Below are 20,084 nucleotides of genomic sequence, written 5' to 3'. Positions count from 1 at the left end.
CAGAAGAGAAGGTGGTAAGCCTGGAGTTAATTTAAAATATTTTGAGGTAGGGATTGTATTGTGATGGTAAAGTAGAGTAAGATGCAAAAAATTATAGTAGAGGGCATGTGAATTCAAGGTGATGGATGTAAGGGAGAGCAGATACGTTTTGTTAAATAAATGAAAGTAAGGTGTGCATGGAATGTGGATTTCCTGCATATCTGCAAAATAAACAGTACCAGAATTACCCATTCTGAAGACTTAAACCTTGTCTGCGATATAAATAGGACCTACTGGAAAGTCAGGTATGTATCCCAGAGACTACTCTGTCTGTGGAACAGGGTCCCATCTATGTGAAGCAGAGTTCCTCCCTAACCCAATTCAAGTGTAACTTGGACAATTGGAAAATTGAATTGGGAACAGGAAATTCATCCCTGGTTTGGTACTTATGTCCCCAATGGACACGTGGAACCTGTAAATGGTTCATCTCCCAAGCCCTTGCTTGTAAATGTTTCATCTCCCAAGCCCCTGTTTACCCTTATCAAGGGTACCAGAACTTGTCAGAGATTTGGGATGCATGACTAGGCTTAAAAAAGCCCTTGTGGTCATTAGCCTAGTAAATATCTATGAACCTTTACAATAGGCATATATAAGAAGAAGGAGAGGGTGAAGATAGAAGGGAAGTTTGTTGATGAAAACTGAATGAAGGCATAGTTACATATACTGGACCCTATCTTTATCTTGAATGATCTGTTGAATAGGAAGTCTTTGAACTATATTGTGGAATCAGGGCTATGTCCTGCAGATGGAGAAGTAAGACTAAGTGGATAACCATGTCAAAGGCATATGTTAGTTTCACAGCTCTGGTTTGATTACCTTGGTGTATATTACATAGAATGTTGTCAGTCAGTCTATGGGGCAGGAAGGGTACTTCTTCTGTCCCAGAAACATTGCTGTTTGCTGCAAAGCTAGTAATATGTTTGTGGGTAAGAGGAAAGTTGGTTACAGATATGTTTTCCCAGAATTTTGTAGAAGGTAGGTTGTAAGGAAATAGGATAAATGTGGCTTCAAAAAGAGGGCTTGTATTCATTAGGTATATGCCTGAAGGAAAATTTCCAAATGGAAGGCATTATGTTGGTGGTAAGGCACAGGTTCTATAAGCGATTTAGATGGGTGGCGAAGAAAGATTTGAAATGGGAAAAAAAGACAGTATTAGAAATTGTAAGGACCAGGTGGGCAGTCAAGTGGAATCTGCTCAGGTCTGGGTAAAATTAGCTTAGTGGTGATTTTAGAGAAGTAGAAGGATGGAGTGAATTCAGGAGGGTTGCGTTCTCTTTATGTTATGCCTTAAAGGTGACACAGTGACATGTATGTGGTAGGATACTGAATTCTTTGACAAAGTCAGATGGAGTAAGGTTTCCAGAAGGGCAGGGTATGTTGCCTGGGCTGGATGCTTCCTAAGGGGGGATCTTCCTGTTAAAATATTAATTTCTTCCTAGAATTGTGCAGGTGAGTGAAGCAGGGAAGTTTGAGTTGATTTTAGGAATTTAGATTTATGTCTACAGTTATCAGTTATCCTACTTGATGATGTTCCTCAAGGTTGTGTAGTACTCATAGTTGTTGGAAGTGTGATCCTGTTTGCATATTTCCCAGGGGTCATCTCATGGTTCCATTAGCTTGGTGTAAGTTTGTTTTTAGCCTCTCTGTTTTCGAGTCCTTATGTAGTCATGAAACACTGGGGAAGTGGGAATCTTGAAGAGAAAGAAGCACAACAAATTTGTTGACAGCAGTGTTAGCATCAGAAAAGGAAAGTAATGTGGCCTAATCTATACAGGAAAGATGTGAGTGAAGAGTGGAGATTTTATGAGGGGATGTATGCCTGACATATATAATTGTGGGGATGTACCTAATTTTAGGATTGTGTGGGGTGAAGGAGATGGGCAAGGAGTCGCTAAGGATGGAATGGTGAATGGAGATGGAAAATAAATCTTAGGAAATCAACAGCAAGCCCCAAGAAGGTTATATAAAATACAAACTAGAAAAAAAAAACAGCCAAAACAAGATACATGTCACAGCCAAGAAACAAAATTAATTCCAACTCAGTTGAGTGCTTCCATCGTAAGGAAAACTTCTAGAGAACTCTCAGTTCACTTCTAAGGAAGTCTTCATTAAGAAATAGGTACTCAAGTAAGCTGGAGTTGTTGTGTCTTTCGGCTTTTCCCGGTTAGGGGTCGCCACAGCGGAACTCATGTCTGCTAATGATTGGCAGTTGATTTTTATGTGCCGAGTTGCCAGCCCTGACGCACAACCTTCAACGAAGGTACGCCCATTCATGCATGTCTCCACACAGAAGACGCTCTAGCTGAGAATCGAACCGAACAGCATCTTACTGTGAGGCGACAATGCTACCGCAGCAAGTAAGCTGGAGTAAATTATGCTTAATAGCTGTAAACTGCATCTGGCTTTGGTAATTTGTTTTTCTATCTCTTTATTTCAGATAAAAGAGAAGTTGAAGGTCTACCTGGCCCAAAGCATATTCTTTTCTCTCTTCTGTCTTCCTGCTTTGCTTGAAATGTATTAAAAAGACTTTTACTATCTGAACTTGTTGCCAGATACATTACATGTGATTTACATTATATATATGTATGTGTACAGTATAATATAGTTGTGTGAATGTTTGCATGTTGTGCATCAAGAGGCAGTATATACATGGTCAACGTCTGCACTGCTACCATCACTGCCTAGACTGCAAAGTTACTACAGTGGCTTTTGTGCGGTTAGGCGTCATCAGTTATTAAATTGTGGCAAAAATAGTAAAATGAAAAAAAGGCTTCCACCACAGCAAAACGTTCACTGAGAAATTCTGTTAAAATGTAGGCTTTAATAAAACGAAGAAATAAAAAGCACAAATTGTGCTTTTCCAGTTGCAGGTCAAACAGGATAAGCGCTTTCAGTTAAAAACCTTCTTCAGATCCTAGTGTGTAGACCTGACTTACTGCTGTTAAATAAAGATCCTGAATTGCTCAACCAATCACATACAGCAATCAGATGCACACCTTCCTTAAGCCTCCATTTCATTTCTTAATTAGGCTTCTCTCTTTCAAAATAGGTTTAATAGGAACTACTCTGTTGAGCCCTGGAAATAAATTAGCTCTGAGGTTCATGATCCATTTGCTTTCTTCCTTTTCAGTTTTGTTGACAATGTCTCCTCCACGGAGGTTAGTAGTCACAGTTGAGATAACCATAAAGCTAAATGAATGCCCTGGATTTTCAGACACATGTCCATATAGGGCATTGGTTACAAGTTTATTCTTGATGTCTAACAGGTGGCGAAGTATCAGTTCCTTAAACTTTCTATTGGTCTTTCCTACATAATAGGCTTGGCACAAATTACAAGTGCCAATGTATATAACATTCTTGGTGTTGCAGTTAGCAAAACCAGAGTACTTATAGCATTTGTTAGTTACCGGATGAACAAAACTGTTGGAACATTTAATGTGGCTGCAAGCTTTGCAAAAGCCACATTTCCAAGTTCCTAACCTATTTCTTCCTTCTGTACTCTGCTTATTAGGTATTCCATCATAGTTGCACAATAAAGCCTTTAAGTTCTTCTGGTTTTTATAACCAAATTTAGGTGTTTCCCCTACAATTCTCTTAATTTTACTGTCAGCAGTTAAGACTGGCCAAAATTTCTTGATGGTTTCATGGACATTAAAGGAGTCAGTGCTGTAGGTCATCATGCATCTGGCACTGTTGCTGTTCCCACCTTTCTTCACATCATTCTGCTTCTGTTTCGAGTAGTACGGTTGCCCTTTGTTGTATCGAATGGACATTGCTTTGCCTTTACTCATGACTAATTGTTTTTCATTGTAGCCTCTTGAAGCAAAATTCTGTAAGAGTTTGTCTTGTTCCTGCAGAAAATCATCATTGTCAGTACAGAGCTTGGATATCCTGGTCACTTGATTTTCAACAATATTCTGAAAAACATGTCTCGGATGCATGCTACTGTAGTATAGCATATGGTTCCTCCAGTTTGGTTTCCTGAATACAGTGGTGCCGATTCCTTTGCTTTTATTCATTGAAATTCTCACGTCTAAGAAATCAATCTCATTTGCTGATGTTTTCACTTCAAATGTTAGAAAGCTAGTCGTACTTGTTAAATAATTGACGAAATCATTTAGGCGTTGCATACTGCCCTTCCATAGGAATATAACATCATCCACAAACCTATTGTAGAAGATGATGCATTCCTTCCATTCATTTTTCGTATCCATTTCCCATTGCCTTTCCCACTCAGCTAGGACTATATTTGCATAGCTGTTTGCACAGGGGGTGCCCATGCCCATTTCTGCCAATAGTAGCTCTCACCATAGAGGAACACATTGCTCTCCAGGACCAATTCCAGGAAGCTGCATACTAGATTCACATCCATGTTTACTTCAAAATGAAAGGCAAAGTCCCTTACTGCTTCTATTCCTAGATCATTGGGTATGCAAGTGAATAAATTGCTGACATTCATAGTCACCAAAATTATGTTGTCTATGGAACTTTCTTGCTCCATTCTTTCATACAGTCTCTCCAGCAGCTGGCCAGTGTCCCTCAATACAGTATGTGCGAAAGGCAACAACTTCTTGAGTTCAGTTTCCACATAGATTGAAATGGGCTCAGTGACCCATCCTCTCCCTGAAACTATCGGTCTCAGAGGGGGGTCAACACTGTTCTTATGAATCTTAGGCAACCCTTTGATAACAGGTATAGTTGGATATACCATTTCAAGAAAGTCATATAGATTTTTATCAACTAGAAAAAAAAAACAGCCAAAACAAGATACATGTCACAGCCAAGAAACAAAATTAATTCCAACTCAGTTGAGTGCTTCCATCGTAAGGAAAACTTTTAGATAACTCTCAGTTCACTTCTAAGGAAGTCTTCATTAAGAAATAGGTACTCATGTAAGCTGGAGTTGTTGTGTCTTTCGGCTTTTCCCGGTTAGGGGTCACCACAGCAGAACTCGGGTCTGCTAATGATTGGCAGTTGATTTTTATGTGCCGAGTTGCCAGCCCTGACGCACAACCTTCAACGAAGGTACGCCCATTCACGCATGTCTCCACACAGAAGACGCTCTAGCTGAGAATCGAACCGAACAACATCTTACTGTGAGGCGACAATGCTACCGCAGCAAGTAAGCTGGAGTAAATTATGCTTAATCGCTGTAAACTGCATCTGGCTTTGGTAATTTGTTTTTCTATCTCTTTATTTCAGATAAAAGTGAAGTTGAAGGTCTACCTGGCCCAAAGCATATTCTTTTCTCTCTTCTGTCTTCCTGCTTTGCTTGAAATGTATTAAAAAGACTTTTACTATCTGAACTTGTTGCCAGATACATTATATGTGATTTACATTATATATATATGTATGTGTACAGTATAATATAGTTGTGTGAATGTTTGCATGTTGTGCATCAAGAGGCAGTATATACATGGTCAACCATAACGTCTGCACTGCTACCATCACTGCCTAGACTGCAAAGTTACTACAGTGGCTTTTGTGCGGTTAGGCGTCATCAGTTATTAAATTGTGGCAAAGTCTCCAGTTTTAAAATTGTTACACATTCCATCGCCCTTTGGATAAAACATTAAACTAAGTTCACGTTGGCCTGAGTTGATGGTAACTCAAGTGGATGTAAAAGGTCTCACACTTATAGAAAATATTTCCCCTAATTTATATGAATATCAAACTGAGATTTTCCCTGAAAAGAAGTTGCTCGCCCAGTAGGATTAACCCGGTCAACAAATGACAAATAAAAATAATAAATAATATAAAATAAAAATCCTGTCACTGAGCTATGCAGCTATTGTTATGAATGCACCAATGACTATCCATATATGGCCCATGCAACCTCTTCCTGCTAGGTTTACACAACTATAACTATGCAGCATCCATGCTGTGTTACTTTCACTGATCTGGTTTAGGTAATATTTGTGGATTTTTCTGTGTACTAGCTCTAAGTAGTCATGTACTTGTGAATGCCATACCAAACAATGAATAAAAATAAGAAGTTATGTACTCACCATAACGTTCCATCTGAGTAGGTGGCTTCATTTGTCTGCAACCTGTGGGTCTTGGATCCGATATCGGATCCGAGCTGGCAACTTGTTTCATAGCTAATGGATCCGAGCTCCTAGCTCCTCCCATCACCCATAATCCCCTGCCAACCCTCCATGACCTCAGATCAAGTTTGCCCCTCTATAGATACCCAAAAAGGGTATTCCAATAAAACAACTCACATAGATCCATTTTGAAGGCCAGGGGGAAGGAGGGGGGGGGGATGGTTGCAGACAAATGAAGCCACCTACTCAGATGGAACATTATGGTGAGTACATAACTTCTTAATCTGAAGTAGGGACTTCATTTGTCAGCAACCTGTGGGACAGAGTCCCCAGCTACCTGAATCTTGGGTAGCCATCATGGAAGGATATTGCAGAGCACCGCAGAGCCAAAGGATGCTCTCCCTCTAGAAATTACGTCCAGTTTGTAGTGGTTAATAAAGGTATGAGATGAGGCCCAAGTGGCTGCCGAGCAAATATCATCCAACGGAACTCTTGATTTGAAGGCAGCAGAAGTAGAGATGGAACGAGTGGAATGTGTGCGAACTCCTTTAGGTGCGGGTCTCCCAGAAGCTTGGTACACTAAAAGAATACATTGGGAAATCCAGCGTGACAAGGAGATTTTTGATACTGCTTTCCCCAAATTAAATTTGGCAAAGAAAATGAACAGCTGGTCAGATTGCCTGAGACCAGCAGTTCTATGAGTATAAAAATGCAGCTGCCTATGAACATCTAATGAATGCAGCTTGTACTCTCTTTTATTCTGATATTTAGGAAAGAAGACCGGTAGATTTATGGATTGATTTATATTGGTTTCTGATGCTATTTTGGGGAGGAAGGAGGGATTGGTCCTGAGGTACACTCTGTCCGGATGAAAAATCAAGTAAGGAGGTTTCACAGAAAGGGCTTGAAGCTCCGAAACTCTTTTCGCTGAAGTAATGGCTACAAAGAATGCTGTTTTCCAGGACAAGTATTTGAGATCCACTGAAGTGGCAGGTTCAAATGGTGGAGCAGTCAGGGCCTGAAGAACTAGTGAAAGATTCCAAGGGGGTACGGCTTTTTTTATAGGGGGTCTGAGCAAAAAGTTGCCCTTGAGAAAGGTTTTTCACAATTTTGCCGACATCAAGGGCCCTGTGCCATGTCCCACATGGTAATGGGAGATGGCAGCCAATTGTACTTTGACAGTTGAGCAACTAGCGCCTTCCTGAAAAAGTCTGGTTAGGAAGTCTAGTATGGATGGAAGAGGGGCCATTTACTGTGGTACACTTTCCTGGTGGAAGGTTTATGTGCTGCCACGAGGATGGCTTTGACTGGTGAAGAGATACCGGGAGTCCTAACTAGGAGTGGAACTGGAGCAACCAAGCTGTCAGCTTCAGACTGTCCAGATTTGGGGTCAGCAAGCCTGATGGATGGGAGATTAGATCCGGACTGGGATCCAGAATCCAGGGGGGATTCACTAGGTGAGACCACAGGTAAGGGAACCAAATTTGCTGAGGCCAGAATGGGGCAATGAGGATCATCCTGCTCCCCAACTGTGAGGCTTTCTGTAAGAGCTGTAGCATTAGGGGTAGAGGAGGATAGGCATAAAGTAGACTGGGTGGCCAAGCATGCACCAGAGCATCTCTTGGAGTTTCCCCTGGAGGGGGAATTAGAGTGAAGAAATTGTCGCATTTGGTGTTTGAGGGAGAGGCAAAAAGATCGCAGCAGGGTTGCCCCCATATTGCGAATATCTGCTTCGCTACTAGTGGGTTGAGAGACCACTCATAAGGGGTAAGAAGGGTGCGGCTGAGTTTGTCCGCTAGGATGTTGGCCTGCCCCGGAATGTGCATTGCAATCAGAAAGCAGTTGGTGGAAATCGCCCATTCCCACACTCTCATGGCTTCACGGCATAGAGGGTAAGACCTGGTTCCCCCCTGTTTGTTGATGTACCAGACAACAGACATGTTGTCCGACTGAATTGCAATAGTTCCTATGGGGAGGAGATTCTGAAGTGCTTGCAATGCGTACAGCACCGCTCTCATCTCCAGAATGTTGATATGCAGGGAGGTCTCTGTATCGTTCCACGTGCCTTGGACGGTCCTGCCTGAATAATAACCCCCCCACCTGAGGCAGGAGGCATCCGTGGTCACCATGGTGAGAGGGGGAGTGGTGCAGAAGGGTTGGCCCGTATGGAGATCCGGAGCATGAAGCCACCATAATAGGGCCCTCCTGTAAGCCTTGCTGATAGCGATGGGGTGATGGAGAGGAAAGGACAGAAAGGACCATTGTACTAGAAGGGTCCACTGCAGTACCCTCATGTTCAGATGGGCGAATGGAAGGAGCGTTATTGCTGCCGCCATGGAGCCCAGTGCCCTCAGGACCAATTCCACCGGTGATGCTTCTGACTGGAGGATGGCCTGCACATGAAGTTGCAAATTCCATAGTCATTCTGACATCAGGAAGGCTCGTAGATCTCTGGTGTCTATTCTGGCTCCTATAAATTCTATGACTTGTGTCGGGGCCAGAAAAGATTTGTCAGCATTGATGGTGATGCCTAATTGGGGGGCTAGGCGGAGAAAGAAATCTCTGACTGAGCAAAGTAGATGCCTTGTTGGGGCAGTCAGGAGCCAGTCTTCCAGGTACAGGAAAACCTGCATTCCCTGGAGTCTCAGGTGGGCCGCTATCACTGCTAACACCTTGGTGAACACCCTGGGGGCTGTGGTGAGGCCAAAGGGAAGGATCCCGAACTGGTAGTGACTGGATCCCAGCTGGAAGTGGAGAAAACTCCTGGATCATCTGTCCATTAGTATGTGGTAGTACGCATCCTTGAGGTCTATAGAGCACATCCAATCGTTCTCCCTTAGAAGGGGGAGAATAGATTGAAGAGTGACCATTCGGAATTTTTCCTTGGTTACCAACAGGTTCAAATGGGACAGGTCTAGAATTGGTCTCTAGTCCCCCGTCTTTTTTGGCACCAAAAAGAACCTGGAGTAGAAACCTAATCCTAGCTGGTCTTGGGGGATGGGCTGGATGGCACTTTTTTCTAGCAGCTGCTGAATTTCTGTGGCTGCAGCCTCCCTCTGATCAGGTGGTACATCAGGGAGGTTCTTGAATTTGGGGACATGAAGTATTGGAATTTTGTACCCTCTGGATATAATTCGAAGCACCCAGCAGTCTGTCGTGATGGACTTCCATGCCACTAGGTGCTCCGAGAAGCGCCCCCCCAACTGCCTCCAGAGTGTAGCAGCCGGGCAACCCTTCAGGGCTGCTGCGTGGTCCAGTCAGAGAAAGGTTCTCTGGTCCCAAAATTCCTTGGAGCCCCTCTGCCCCTGGGGCGGCGTCCTTCCTGTCCTCCTCTGCCACAGAAGGACTGGTTGTCCAGAGCAGATTGGGAGTGTTGCGATTTCCGGTACAACATCTTCTTCTGACCCTTTTGGTTCTTCAAAAAGGACCACTGGGGAGCAGAGAAGTGGACTCCGACGGCAGACAACGTCTTCCCATCCTTCTCGCTCTGGACTAGTGTCTCAAGAACCATTTTGCCAAACAGGACAGAACCATCGAAAGGGGCATTCGCAAAGGACGCTTTAAAAGGCTCCGCAAAGTCACAATGCCGGAGCCAGGCCTGATGTCTCATGACTAGGCCTGCTCCGCTAGCTCTAGTGGCTCCCTCTGTGGCGTGGGACAATAGCCGCATAGAGGTATGTGAAATAGATTTCAGAGTGGCCATTCAGGTAGAGTACAACTGTTTGTCCTCCACAGACATGGACTCAGTGGGGGAGGCAGTGTATTCTTTGATAAGATCCCGCTGCATCCTGATGACGTGTGCCATATAGTTCAGAGACCTTACCGAAAAGGTCGCTGAACTAAAAACTTGCTTCCCTAAGCGATCCATCGAGTGGGACTCCTTGCTCGGTGGATGGACTGAGGGGCTCTCCTGAGCTAGTTCCCTCTTCATGGCTGCCGCCGTCAACATGGCATCTATGGGGGGACCCTTGCTCCGGTGTGACCGGTCTGCGGGGGGGCTCAGAATCCTGTCCGGATGTTTTGGGACTGGCTCCATGGTGTCCAGGTCCTTCTATGCCCTGGTGGTAATAAGGTCCACCAGGGGGTCGGCCGGAGGGGACACCCAAGAGGTAGACAGGCCTGCTTTGAATGCCTCCAAAAACACGGACTCGTCGGAGGAAGCCTTGGGGGCAGACCACCCACCTCTGATCCTAAGCATTTCCATGATGTCTCCAAAGGAGACATCCTCAGGGGGAGATCTTGGGGAGCCTTCCCCTTCATCCAAGTCCGTGTCCTCAGTTAAGGACTCAGGGGAGTCCACGTGCCTCCTCTTGCACTTGTGCTTGTGAGGCACTTCCTTGAGGGGGGCTGTCCGAGGAGGTCTCGCCAGCAACATCCTGTTCCAATGGAACAACCTGGGACATCGAAGCAGGCTGTCCCTGTGGCCGGGTGATGGAAGCCTGGCCCAGCAGAGAGGGAGTGCAGGGTGGAGCCGAGACAAGGGCCGGGGGTCCCTCTCCACTACATCGAAGGCCGAGGGGGAACCGCTTTCCCTGGGCTCTGAGAGCCGACTCCCACTCAGATCCGATGAAGGGATCGGAGCCGGGGTCAAGACCATTGGATCCAAAGGACCAGTGTGCTCCGACCTGGACGGAGCCGAAGGCACACTGAATCCCCCAGATTTGAAGCTCGGCCCATGGCTCCGAGAGGTCGGATCCGACAGACTCGAGGGTAGGGTCGGATCCAAAGTACCAAGTACTGTCAGCACCGACCCACCCCTGGCTCCGACACTGCCCGGCTCCGAACGCTCCAAACCCGGGTAGCGGGTCGGAGAAGGAGCAATTGGGGCAAAAAAAGGTGTCGAGCTCCCCCCCAAAGGGGGGGGAGACAAGAGCACTCCCATCTGCAGCTGGGCCTGGATGAACCTTCGCATCATCCGGTCCAAGTCTGCATCTGACATACTATAAGTTGATCTCGATGAGGCCACCGAGGCAGGCCTGGAATGCCGTCTCGATGACCTTGATGGAGATCGGGCCTCCTCCTCCTCGGATCCTGGGGAGAAACAAGGAGATCGGAGCCGAGGAGGAGGAGACCTAGAAGCTGTGGAGGGAGAAGCCCGCTTAGCTGGCGGGGCCGAAGTGGAGGCCTCAGCCCACCGCTTGTGGTGCTTCTCCCTCCGTTTCTCCCTCCTAGCCTCCCTGTCCTCTGGCGCTTTAGTGGGAGTTTGAGTCCAGGCCGGAGGAAAGGGGGCAGGAGTGGCAATGGCCACAGCCTGTGGTAGTGCCACAGGAGGAGCGGAGGCCGGAGTGGAGGCCGGAGCCGAGTCCGGGGGCAAAAGTCCCGCCAGGACCAGCTTCGACCTCCGCTCTTTCAGTGCCCTGGGGTTGAATGCTGTACAAATGGTACAGCCTGAGGATAGGTGTTCAACCCCAAGGCACCGAATGCACCGAGTGTGGCCATCAGCCAGGGAGAGCTTATGGCCACACTTGGTACATTTTGAAAAAATGGCTTTTGGGGCCTCAGCCATACTTGAGGAAAAAAACAAGTACTACACAAACACACAGGCCCCAAAACACAAACAGACACACACTCACTAACGACCAGTGAAGGGAGGGAAAAAACTATATAAAAAAATATAAAATACAGGGAACCTGACTCTTACACACTTTTTAAAGTTAACGATAGGAGAAAGTGGAAGAAAAATACACTTAACTGACAATACTCGCTAAGAGCTCAAAAATCCAGCCATCCACAAGCGCGGCAAACTAGATCTGAGGTCATGGAGGGTTGGCAGGGGATTATGGGTGCGGGGTGGAGCTAGGAGCTCGGATCCATTAGCTATGAAACAAGTTGCTGGCTCGGATCCGATATCAGATCCAAGACCCACAGGTTGCTGACAAATGAAGTCCCTACTTCAGATCTTACAGTTTATAAAAGGAACAAACAAGCTATGTGAGTACTAAGATATCCCAAATATAGAAAAACGATGATATTTGTAATGAGTGAACTAAGATATCCTAAATATAGAAAAACAAGGACATTTTAAAAAGTGCAGTGTATCAAGTTCGTAGGTTCATAGGAGGTTACTAGGCTAACGGCTCTAAAGCCTTTACAAGCCTAGCCATGTTAGTCCCAAGTATCCCCATATGTTCTTTTGGGGTAGTTTAAGGAATGAATTTATGAACAGAGTGGGTCTGTTATCAACACTGACTACCCCTGTCCGTAAAGGCCATGGGTGCCTCCCCTGGGGTGAATTTGCAGTCTCCCATCCAATTATCTTGGTTGCATTTGAATATGGTCAGTGAGGAGTTCTGTTTTATGCGAATAGGAAGTCTATTTCAGAGAGGCCTCAGTCTCTGGGAGACATATGTGTTTCTCCAGCATATTCTGTTAATGTCACAAGCTAGGTTGAGTTTCCTAGAGTGAGTGACTCTTATGCCATTTGACTTGCAGTTCTGCAGCATTTCCATTAGGACAAGATCAGAGATTGCCCTGCAGGCCAGGCACAATTCACCTCTCAGCAGCCTATGAGATACAAAGTAAAGTAACAGGGCTTTCAGCCTGTCCACATAGGTTTCTCCAGCTGCTGCAGGTGTCTGCTGAGCTACATGCAAAAGGGTGCATTATACTCTATTAGTGGTCTGATGAGGGTCAAATTCAGTGGAGTTATAACATCCCTTCCCCTGGATGCTATGCCCTTGCTTATGAGGTGCGCTACATAGAAGGCTTTGCTTACCACTGTGGAAACTTGGGGGTAAAATTTCAGATTATCAACCTGTGTTCCCAAGTCTTGCACCACTGGGTTGGAATTCTTGTATGATATTCCATTTTGCCTAAGGGAATAATAATGCATTTTTTTTTTGCATTTAGTGTTAGACCACAGCTTTGGCACCAATCATTTGTTTATGTTAGCCCTCCTTATAATGTGTTGGCATCACTGGGGGACTAAATGATTCCTCCCAGTTTACAATCATCAGGGAACTTGGTGAGCCAAAGGCCATCTACTTTGGCCTGAACTTCTGAGAAAAGTGGTACTCCACTGGTGACAGGTCTACAGGTGGAGGTGGAGTCACCATTTCTGTATTTATAAAGCAATTTCATTGATGTTCTGTTCTAAAGTAGGCAATGCATGCTATCACATTATTTGTAGGTTTAGAATATTAAAAACATGTTGTTTTCTACATATATCTCATGCTTGATTGCATGATAAACTCTGACCTATTAAGCTTATATGAAGATGCTTTAATATCATTCACACTACTGAAATTCAAACTTTTATCTGTCCTCTCTAACTATTCCAAACTATTCCAATAAGCTTTATTATTTGGATAAATATAAATGCAACTGACTTAGCCTTCTGTTCCACTGAATGGATATACATCTAACACCAACGTGACCATTTCTTTTAAGCATGGAAAGACTTGGCATGAGTCACCATTTTTCAAAACATGGTACATAGATATGTGAATGCACCATATATTTACACAAACTGGTCAGTCCCCTAAGAAAAATAGTAATTGTTACACATATGCCCTAGAATGTTCAAAACTGTCTATGTAGCTGGAAGCAATGGCTTCACAAATGCTACCACCATTATGACATGTTGCATTTGAGCTTGATTTGAGTTATATATCATATGATTTAGGATTTAGGATTTAGGATTAGGATTAGGATTCACTGTAATCAGATGCATTAGGATTTTGTTATCATACTGGTTCAAATTTCATGAATAGGTTCTTTAATACCTGAACAGTGTCTTACTGATTTACATTATTTACATGGAAGTTTATATCTGATAAAGCTATACACAATTCTTTATTATACCATGCAGTTTGTTTTTGACATGGAGTCTGTCTTGACACGGCCTTTTGTGGATCAAAACACCATACTGGCTAACAAAGAAAATAATTAGTGATCCAAGTGCTCACCTTTTTCACTCTCTTTTACTGTGAAGTTGTAGGAAGACTGATTAAATACAGGTAAGTTGTCATTTGTATCCTGTAGAAGAGATAAATATATATAAAAAACGTAAATTTACAGTTGACTGCAACAGATACATTTAACTCAGTGAGCTATAAGTTCAGTGTTCAGTCTTTAGAATGCAAGTTACAATGCACCTTAGTTTCATATTTGCACATTTTTTATCTTAAAACTTTTGAAAAAAAATAGAAATGTACCTGTTGATGTTGGCTAAAGATGTAAGTGTAGTGGTTTGAAAGATCATTTGAAATTCATATTTAAAAATCTCAAAATGTGCCTGTGGAGTTTGAGTACCATTGAAGGTCATTCTGTAAACTAAATGAGGGTTTTGCATGAAAATAATAATAACAAATGGAAAAGTGCATGTTAAATCTATATCAAGTGTTCATGTTCATGATTTCAACTGCCCTGAAAAAAAGCATGCAGTGAAATATTAGTAATGTTTGCATATGCACTCTCGAAAGTAACATTGCCCATCAACACTGCTATCAAGTGATTACTTCCTTCTATTGCATCGTCTGTTCTGTTAAACAAAAAGGAAACAGAATATTGAAAAAAATAGGAGTTACATGGCAAATAATGGTGGACTAAAATGTCAGTACACAAGAGGACCCAATTTTTTGTTCTTAAATATTTAGAAAAGACATGATAAAGAATATAATGTTTTCTAATAGAAGAGACATTACTGTTACATATTATTATCAATGTTGTTGTGTCTTTCGGCTTTTCCCGGTTAGGGGTCGCCACAGCGGAACTCCGGTCCAGTAATGATTGGCAGTAGATTTTTACGTGCTGTGTTGGCGGCCCTGACACACAACCTTCAATGAAGGTACACCCATTCATGCATGTCTCCACACAGAAGACGCTCTAGCTGAGAATCGAACAGGACAATGTCTTAGTGTGAGGCGACAACACTACCACAGCACCACCACCGCAGTTTTACTATCAATAAACCTAAGAAATCCTATAGCAAGCTTAACTTGTACAAGCTGTGAGGCAGTATATAGAAGAATGGCTACAGAATTTTAAAACTAAAAGTAATCAGGTCAGCCCCACCATCACTTTATGAGTAAGCCAACCCAACACCTTTTAAAAAATATAACCACTTTAAAGTGGCTACCGTAGGTGCAAGCAGCAATGGCTCTTTGCAATGAGCTAGCAACAACAACAGTATTACAGTTACACGGTGGTTGTATGTAAGCATCACTCATCATTGTTGCAGATGTGGATGGAAGACACCAAACAGCATAAATTGTACCATTTAAGAAAGTGCATGTTTGCAAAAGCAATAAAGAGGTAGAATATTTATGGTCATAGTTGAATTGCAAAAATAACATACAGGGAAGTACTATACATGAAGTTTTAAGAAGCAATGGCAAAGTAATTAAGGCAATGTGTGTTACTGGGGGGGTAGTACAGGGTGCAGCAGGTAACACTTCTGCCTCACACTGTTTGGCTCTTTAGCTTACCTCTCATTTAGAATGCTTCTGTTTTGGAGTCTGCATATCGACCGTGTGACCATATACATTAATAGCAAGAGATGTCAGCACCTTCTACATCCCAAGAGCATGCTAATGGTGGACTGCTTATTCTCAAAACTGCTCAAAGTTGTGTTTGTATGTATAAGTGTGTTCATGTGTGTGTGTGTGTGTGTGTGTGTGTGTGTGTGTGTGTGTGTGTGTGTGTGTGTGTGTGTGTGTGTGTGTGTGTGTGTGTGTGTGTGTGTGTGTGTGTGTGTGTGTGTGTGTATTTGTGCATGTATGTGCACTCAAGCCCACACACTCTGTGCCGGAGTGGCACCCCAACTAGGATTAGATTCCTTGTCTTGGCTGCATTGAATGTTTGCGTGCTGGCAATGTCTATGGTTTCAAGGACAACCTTAGCTGGATTAGTGAGTAATCAGAGAATGAATGAAAATAAATAAATACATCAATTAAAGGAATGGTAAAAACATACATGGAGGACAAGAAAACTAACACAGAGGTCCATAATGCACAGTCTAGTTTGCAGTTCCACTGTCAATAGTTTATACTGATGCCTGCTTCAGACTCTGACAATTTCTGAGAAGTAAAGAAAGGGGAAAAGAACAGAATAAATTCTCAATAAATGCTCCACAGATATGGAAACCAGCTGAAATAACTCTGAAATTTAAGAATGGCAGAATTTTAGACTTGGTTGACTGACTACACACAAACACACACACACACACACACACACACACACACACATATATATATATATATATATATATATATATAAATATAAATATATATATATGTATATTAGAAAGAGAGAGAGATGTATGTTTGATAAATGCATTTCTCAAAAAATGAATATGCAAAGCATAAGAAAGGATGGGAAAACAATATGGGTTCAGTTTAGCAAGTAGTACAAGGAGCAGGAGCTAGAGGAGAAGACATTGGAGATGGAAAAAAATCCAAGTGGGCATTCTCAGACAAAGAAAAAAACATATAAAATCCTAAAAGGAAGCAATTCTAAGATCGTTTTATTTATTTATTTACTTACTGACATTTGATTGCTGGAAAAGTCTGAATGGGTACAGACCCATTTTCAGTGGAGGCCCTGGGAGAAACCTCCAAATTATTGCAAAACATTATAAGAACAACACTTTTAAAATATTCAAAAATAAGACAAAAACACCTGCAGTTTAAATAATTATAACAAATCAGATATAATTTTAAAACATTGGTTAAGGATCGATACAAAGTGTGTGACAATCATTAAATATTTAGAGAAAGTTTAGACAATTTGTAGAGAAATTAAATGTAAGTTGGTCTAATACAAATAGGGAATGCAATATGAAATGAGGGGAAAACAGGCTTATGATATACTTAGAGAGAAAGACAGGAAAGAGAAAGTGATAGCAGTAAAGAAGTAAGTGATGAAGGGAGAGGAAGGAGGTATAAGGAATGAAAAGGTACTTTTTCATATATAGAGATATAGTTTATCCTGGTTTTGAGCAAGAGCAGAGATATATTTTAGCTAGGAAGTCTTTCAGAGTAGTTTTGAAAGATGGGAAGGAGGGTATAGATGTGACGGATTCAGATTGAAGAGTCCAAGACCTTAGTAACCTTATACAAGTCCAGGCAGTGACTAGATTATTGCAGACTATGCACAAAGACTCAACTACACAAGTGCAAACAGTGTTCAGAATTAAACATTTTTTTTCTGTTGGACTGAGTATGTATCACGAGTACAGCTTTAAGCCCACAGCTGTTCATACTGCTGACAGACTACATCAGCAACCTAGCTGGAAGGAGGAGATCAAGACAACTGCTGTATGTAGATGATACAGCATTACAAGCAGACTCTAAACAGAAACTTGAGACAATGACAGACAACTGAAACACAAAGCAATGCATGTGGGTTGAAAGAGAGTACAAAAAACAGTAATCATGACACCAAATGGAGAAAATCAGATGATGCTGTAAAACTGAGACAGAAGAGAAAATAGTGGAACAGTTTTAACAGCTGCAGGTATCTCAAAGGATGGGATTGAAAAAAGGGAAACCTGAATCAGGAGATCAAAGCTACAGTCAGAGTTGCAGCACCCACCCAACTGGCTTAATGTTTCAGGGGAAGTGTGTGACAGAAGAATGCCAAATAAGCTGAAAGTAAGGTGTGCTAAACAGTTGTGTAACCAGTGCTTCTGTATGGCACAAAAATGTGTAGCAAAGGCAGAGCAGCTGTGTAAGCTTGAGGTTTTGATGATGCAGTGCCTAAGACAGCTAAGTAGGCCACACCATGTGGAAAAGCATAAGAAATGATGACTCAGATAAAGCCAAAGAATCCCTAATTGCAGAGAAGGTCAAGCAGAACAGATTGTAATTGTTCTGCCGCATATACAAAAAAGGAGAACATGGTTTGGTAAAGCAGATTTGGGAGAGGCAGAAAAAAGGCAATATAAGATGAGGCTATCCAGCCAGGGGATGGATATATTCCATGAAAGGGAAGGCCTGTGACAGTTAGGCATAACAGTTGAAGAAGTTAGGACAGTAACACTGAACTGAAAGAAGTAGCAACAGCTGATGTAATACCTCAACCAGATGAAAAGGGGGGGAGGGGTTGGTCGACAGGGATAATCTATGCATATGTATATACACTTGATACAGCTGATTAATTTTCATCACTATTTGTTTATTGAAAGTCTGTCTACAGTGCAGTATACAAATACGTTTTATGTCAAAAGTTATTACTTTTGTAAGCAGTATTTCCATTTATCTTCCCAGATGTAAAATCTTGCTATAGCTTGATAATCTACCTACGTACAGGTAAACAGCAATAGCTTAATGCATATCAAATGTATTTTCTTTCTTAAAGTTCATTTTATTAGCAGCTTGATAAGCAACAGCAACAGAATTAATGTATTAAAAATAAACCATTATTATAATGGCTAAATATCTTGAAATCAGAAAAGATAAAGCCATCTGAATGTACCTGAAAGAGCGCAATATATTTGACACGGGAGGAGGGGGGGTGAGCCTAGATGGCCAACTGAGAGCAGTGAATTTTGAGAGCTCCATAAACTAGTATAACAATACGGGGAAAATTTTATTATTTTCAAGTTTAAAACATCAGAAATCTATAGATAAACTACTAAACTACATAAATATCAATTTTGGTGGAGATATACAAAAAATTTCCTGTCAAGTAACTTGGAGATGTATTGAATCACTGAATATGAACTGAAAGAATTCTCATTCAGATGCTGCTTTGAAAAAAGAACTGCAATTGATGACATCTACCTTACAGGAGCTATCTTTGAAGATGGATGGCTTTAAAAATGACTTATAAAACCTCAAATTAAATTCTCAGAAACAGACTGATACTCTTAAGGAACTATTACAGGAACACCATACAAAAATAACAAATATAGAGACTTCTCTAAATGACACTGAAGGGATACTCAAAGAGGAAGAATTCCAAAAAGAATTTATGCTTAAACAGAATACATGGCTGCTTAACAAAAAAGATGACTTAGAAAACAGGGAAAGGAGAAACAACTTAAGGATCTTTGGTCTGCCTGAAAACACTGTAGGTGAAGACATTATTTCATTCTTAACACCCTGGATTCCTGAATTTTTAGACTTGAAAGAGGGACTTTCATTTGGAATTGAAAGGCCGCATAGAGCACTGAGGAAACCTGCTTCTAACTCAAAAAATACTCCACCTAGATCCATACATAAAGTTTCTTTCATTTCTGGACAAGGAACTAATATTAAAATCTGTTTGGAGAAAATCACCCTTAAAATACAATCAAAGCCTGATAAGGTTTGGCAATGATTATTCTTCCAGAATACTAGAACAAAGAAAAACATCTGGCCAATAATAAAACTGTTGAAACAAAACAATATTAAAGCACAGCTGGCCTTTCCAGCCAAGGTAAAAATACTTTTTCCCAATGAGATGAGAACCTTTAATACTTTGAAGAAGCTACTATATTCATCAAAAATAACAACATAGTGTCTATCCCAGAAGAAATGGAATGGAAGAGTATAAAAGAAAAGTACAGTTGTGTACTGTTACCATAAATGTAGATATTCGAGTGTATTCACTGTTGCAGTCATTAGATTTAGGGTAATCCTGCTGGCAGGTTGCCCTCAGTTGGCCTGAATTCCAAAGTCTTGGGTCCTGCATCGGCTGCTGTCGCCCCTTCCCTGACGTCAGGTCGTCAGGGGTATAAAAGAAGCAGCCGATGCCAATTTCTTTAGTTTTTCTTGCCCCAGATGTCAGGTGCCCCCTAAAAGGGTAGCCAAAATTTATATCTATATATAAAATTACATGCACCAATATAAACTTTACCTTCATCTACAAGCAAATACACCACATAGGTTGTATAAATCAGAGAAGGAAAGATAAGCTCTATCTGAAGAAAAAGGGGGGATGGCGGGTGGGTAACCTGGGCTGCAACAGTGAATACACTCGAACATCTACATTTATGGTAAGTGGACACAACTGTACTATGTTCTTCGTGTTTCTCTGTTGCAGTCATTACATTTGGGTAGATTCCCAAAGCTA

General features: G+C 42.2%; 1 protein-coding gene across 1 annotated transcript in view; it reads right to left on the bottom strand.

The window, feature by feature from the left end:
* CDHR2 (cadherin related family member 2) overlaps nucleotides 1-20,084 on the bottom strand; it is a 262,582-nt gene that overhangs the window by 55,220 nt on the left and 187,278 nt on the right. The window contains exon 8 of the mRNA XM_044069914.1: nucleotides 13,994-14,063. Coding sequence (XP_043925849.1) covers nucleotides 13,994-14,063 — 70 coding nt within the window. The remainder of the gene's footprint in view (nucleotides 1-13,993; nucleotides 14,064-20,084) is intronic.

This window comes from Protopterus annectens, chromosome 4.part0 (assembly GCF_019279795.1).
Source record: "Protopterus annectens isolate FY-2018-M chromosome 4.part0, PAN1.0, whole genome shotgun sequence".
In the NCBI taxonomy this organism is placed as follows: Eukaryota; Metazoa; Chordata; order Ceratodontiformes; family Protopteridae; genus Protopterus; species Protopterus annectens.
Note: the sequence above shows the minus strand (reverse complement) of the source record. Positions and strands in the feature narration are given on the sequence as shown.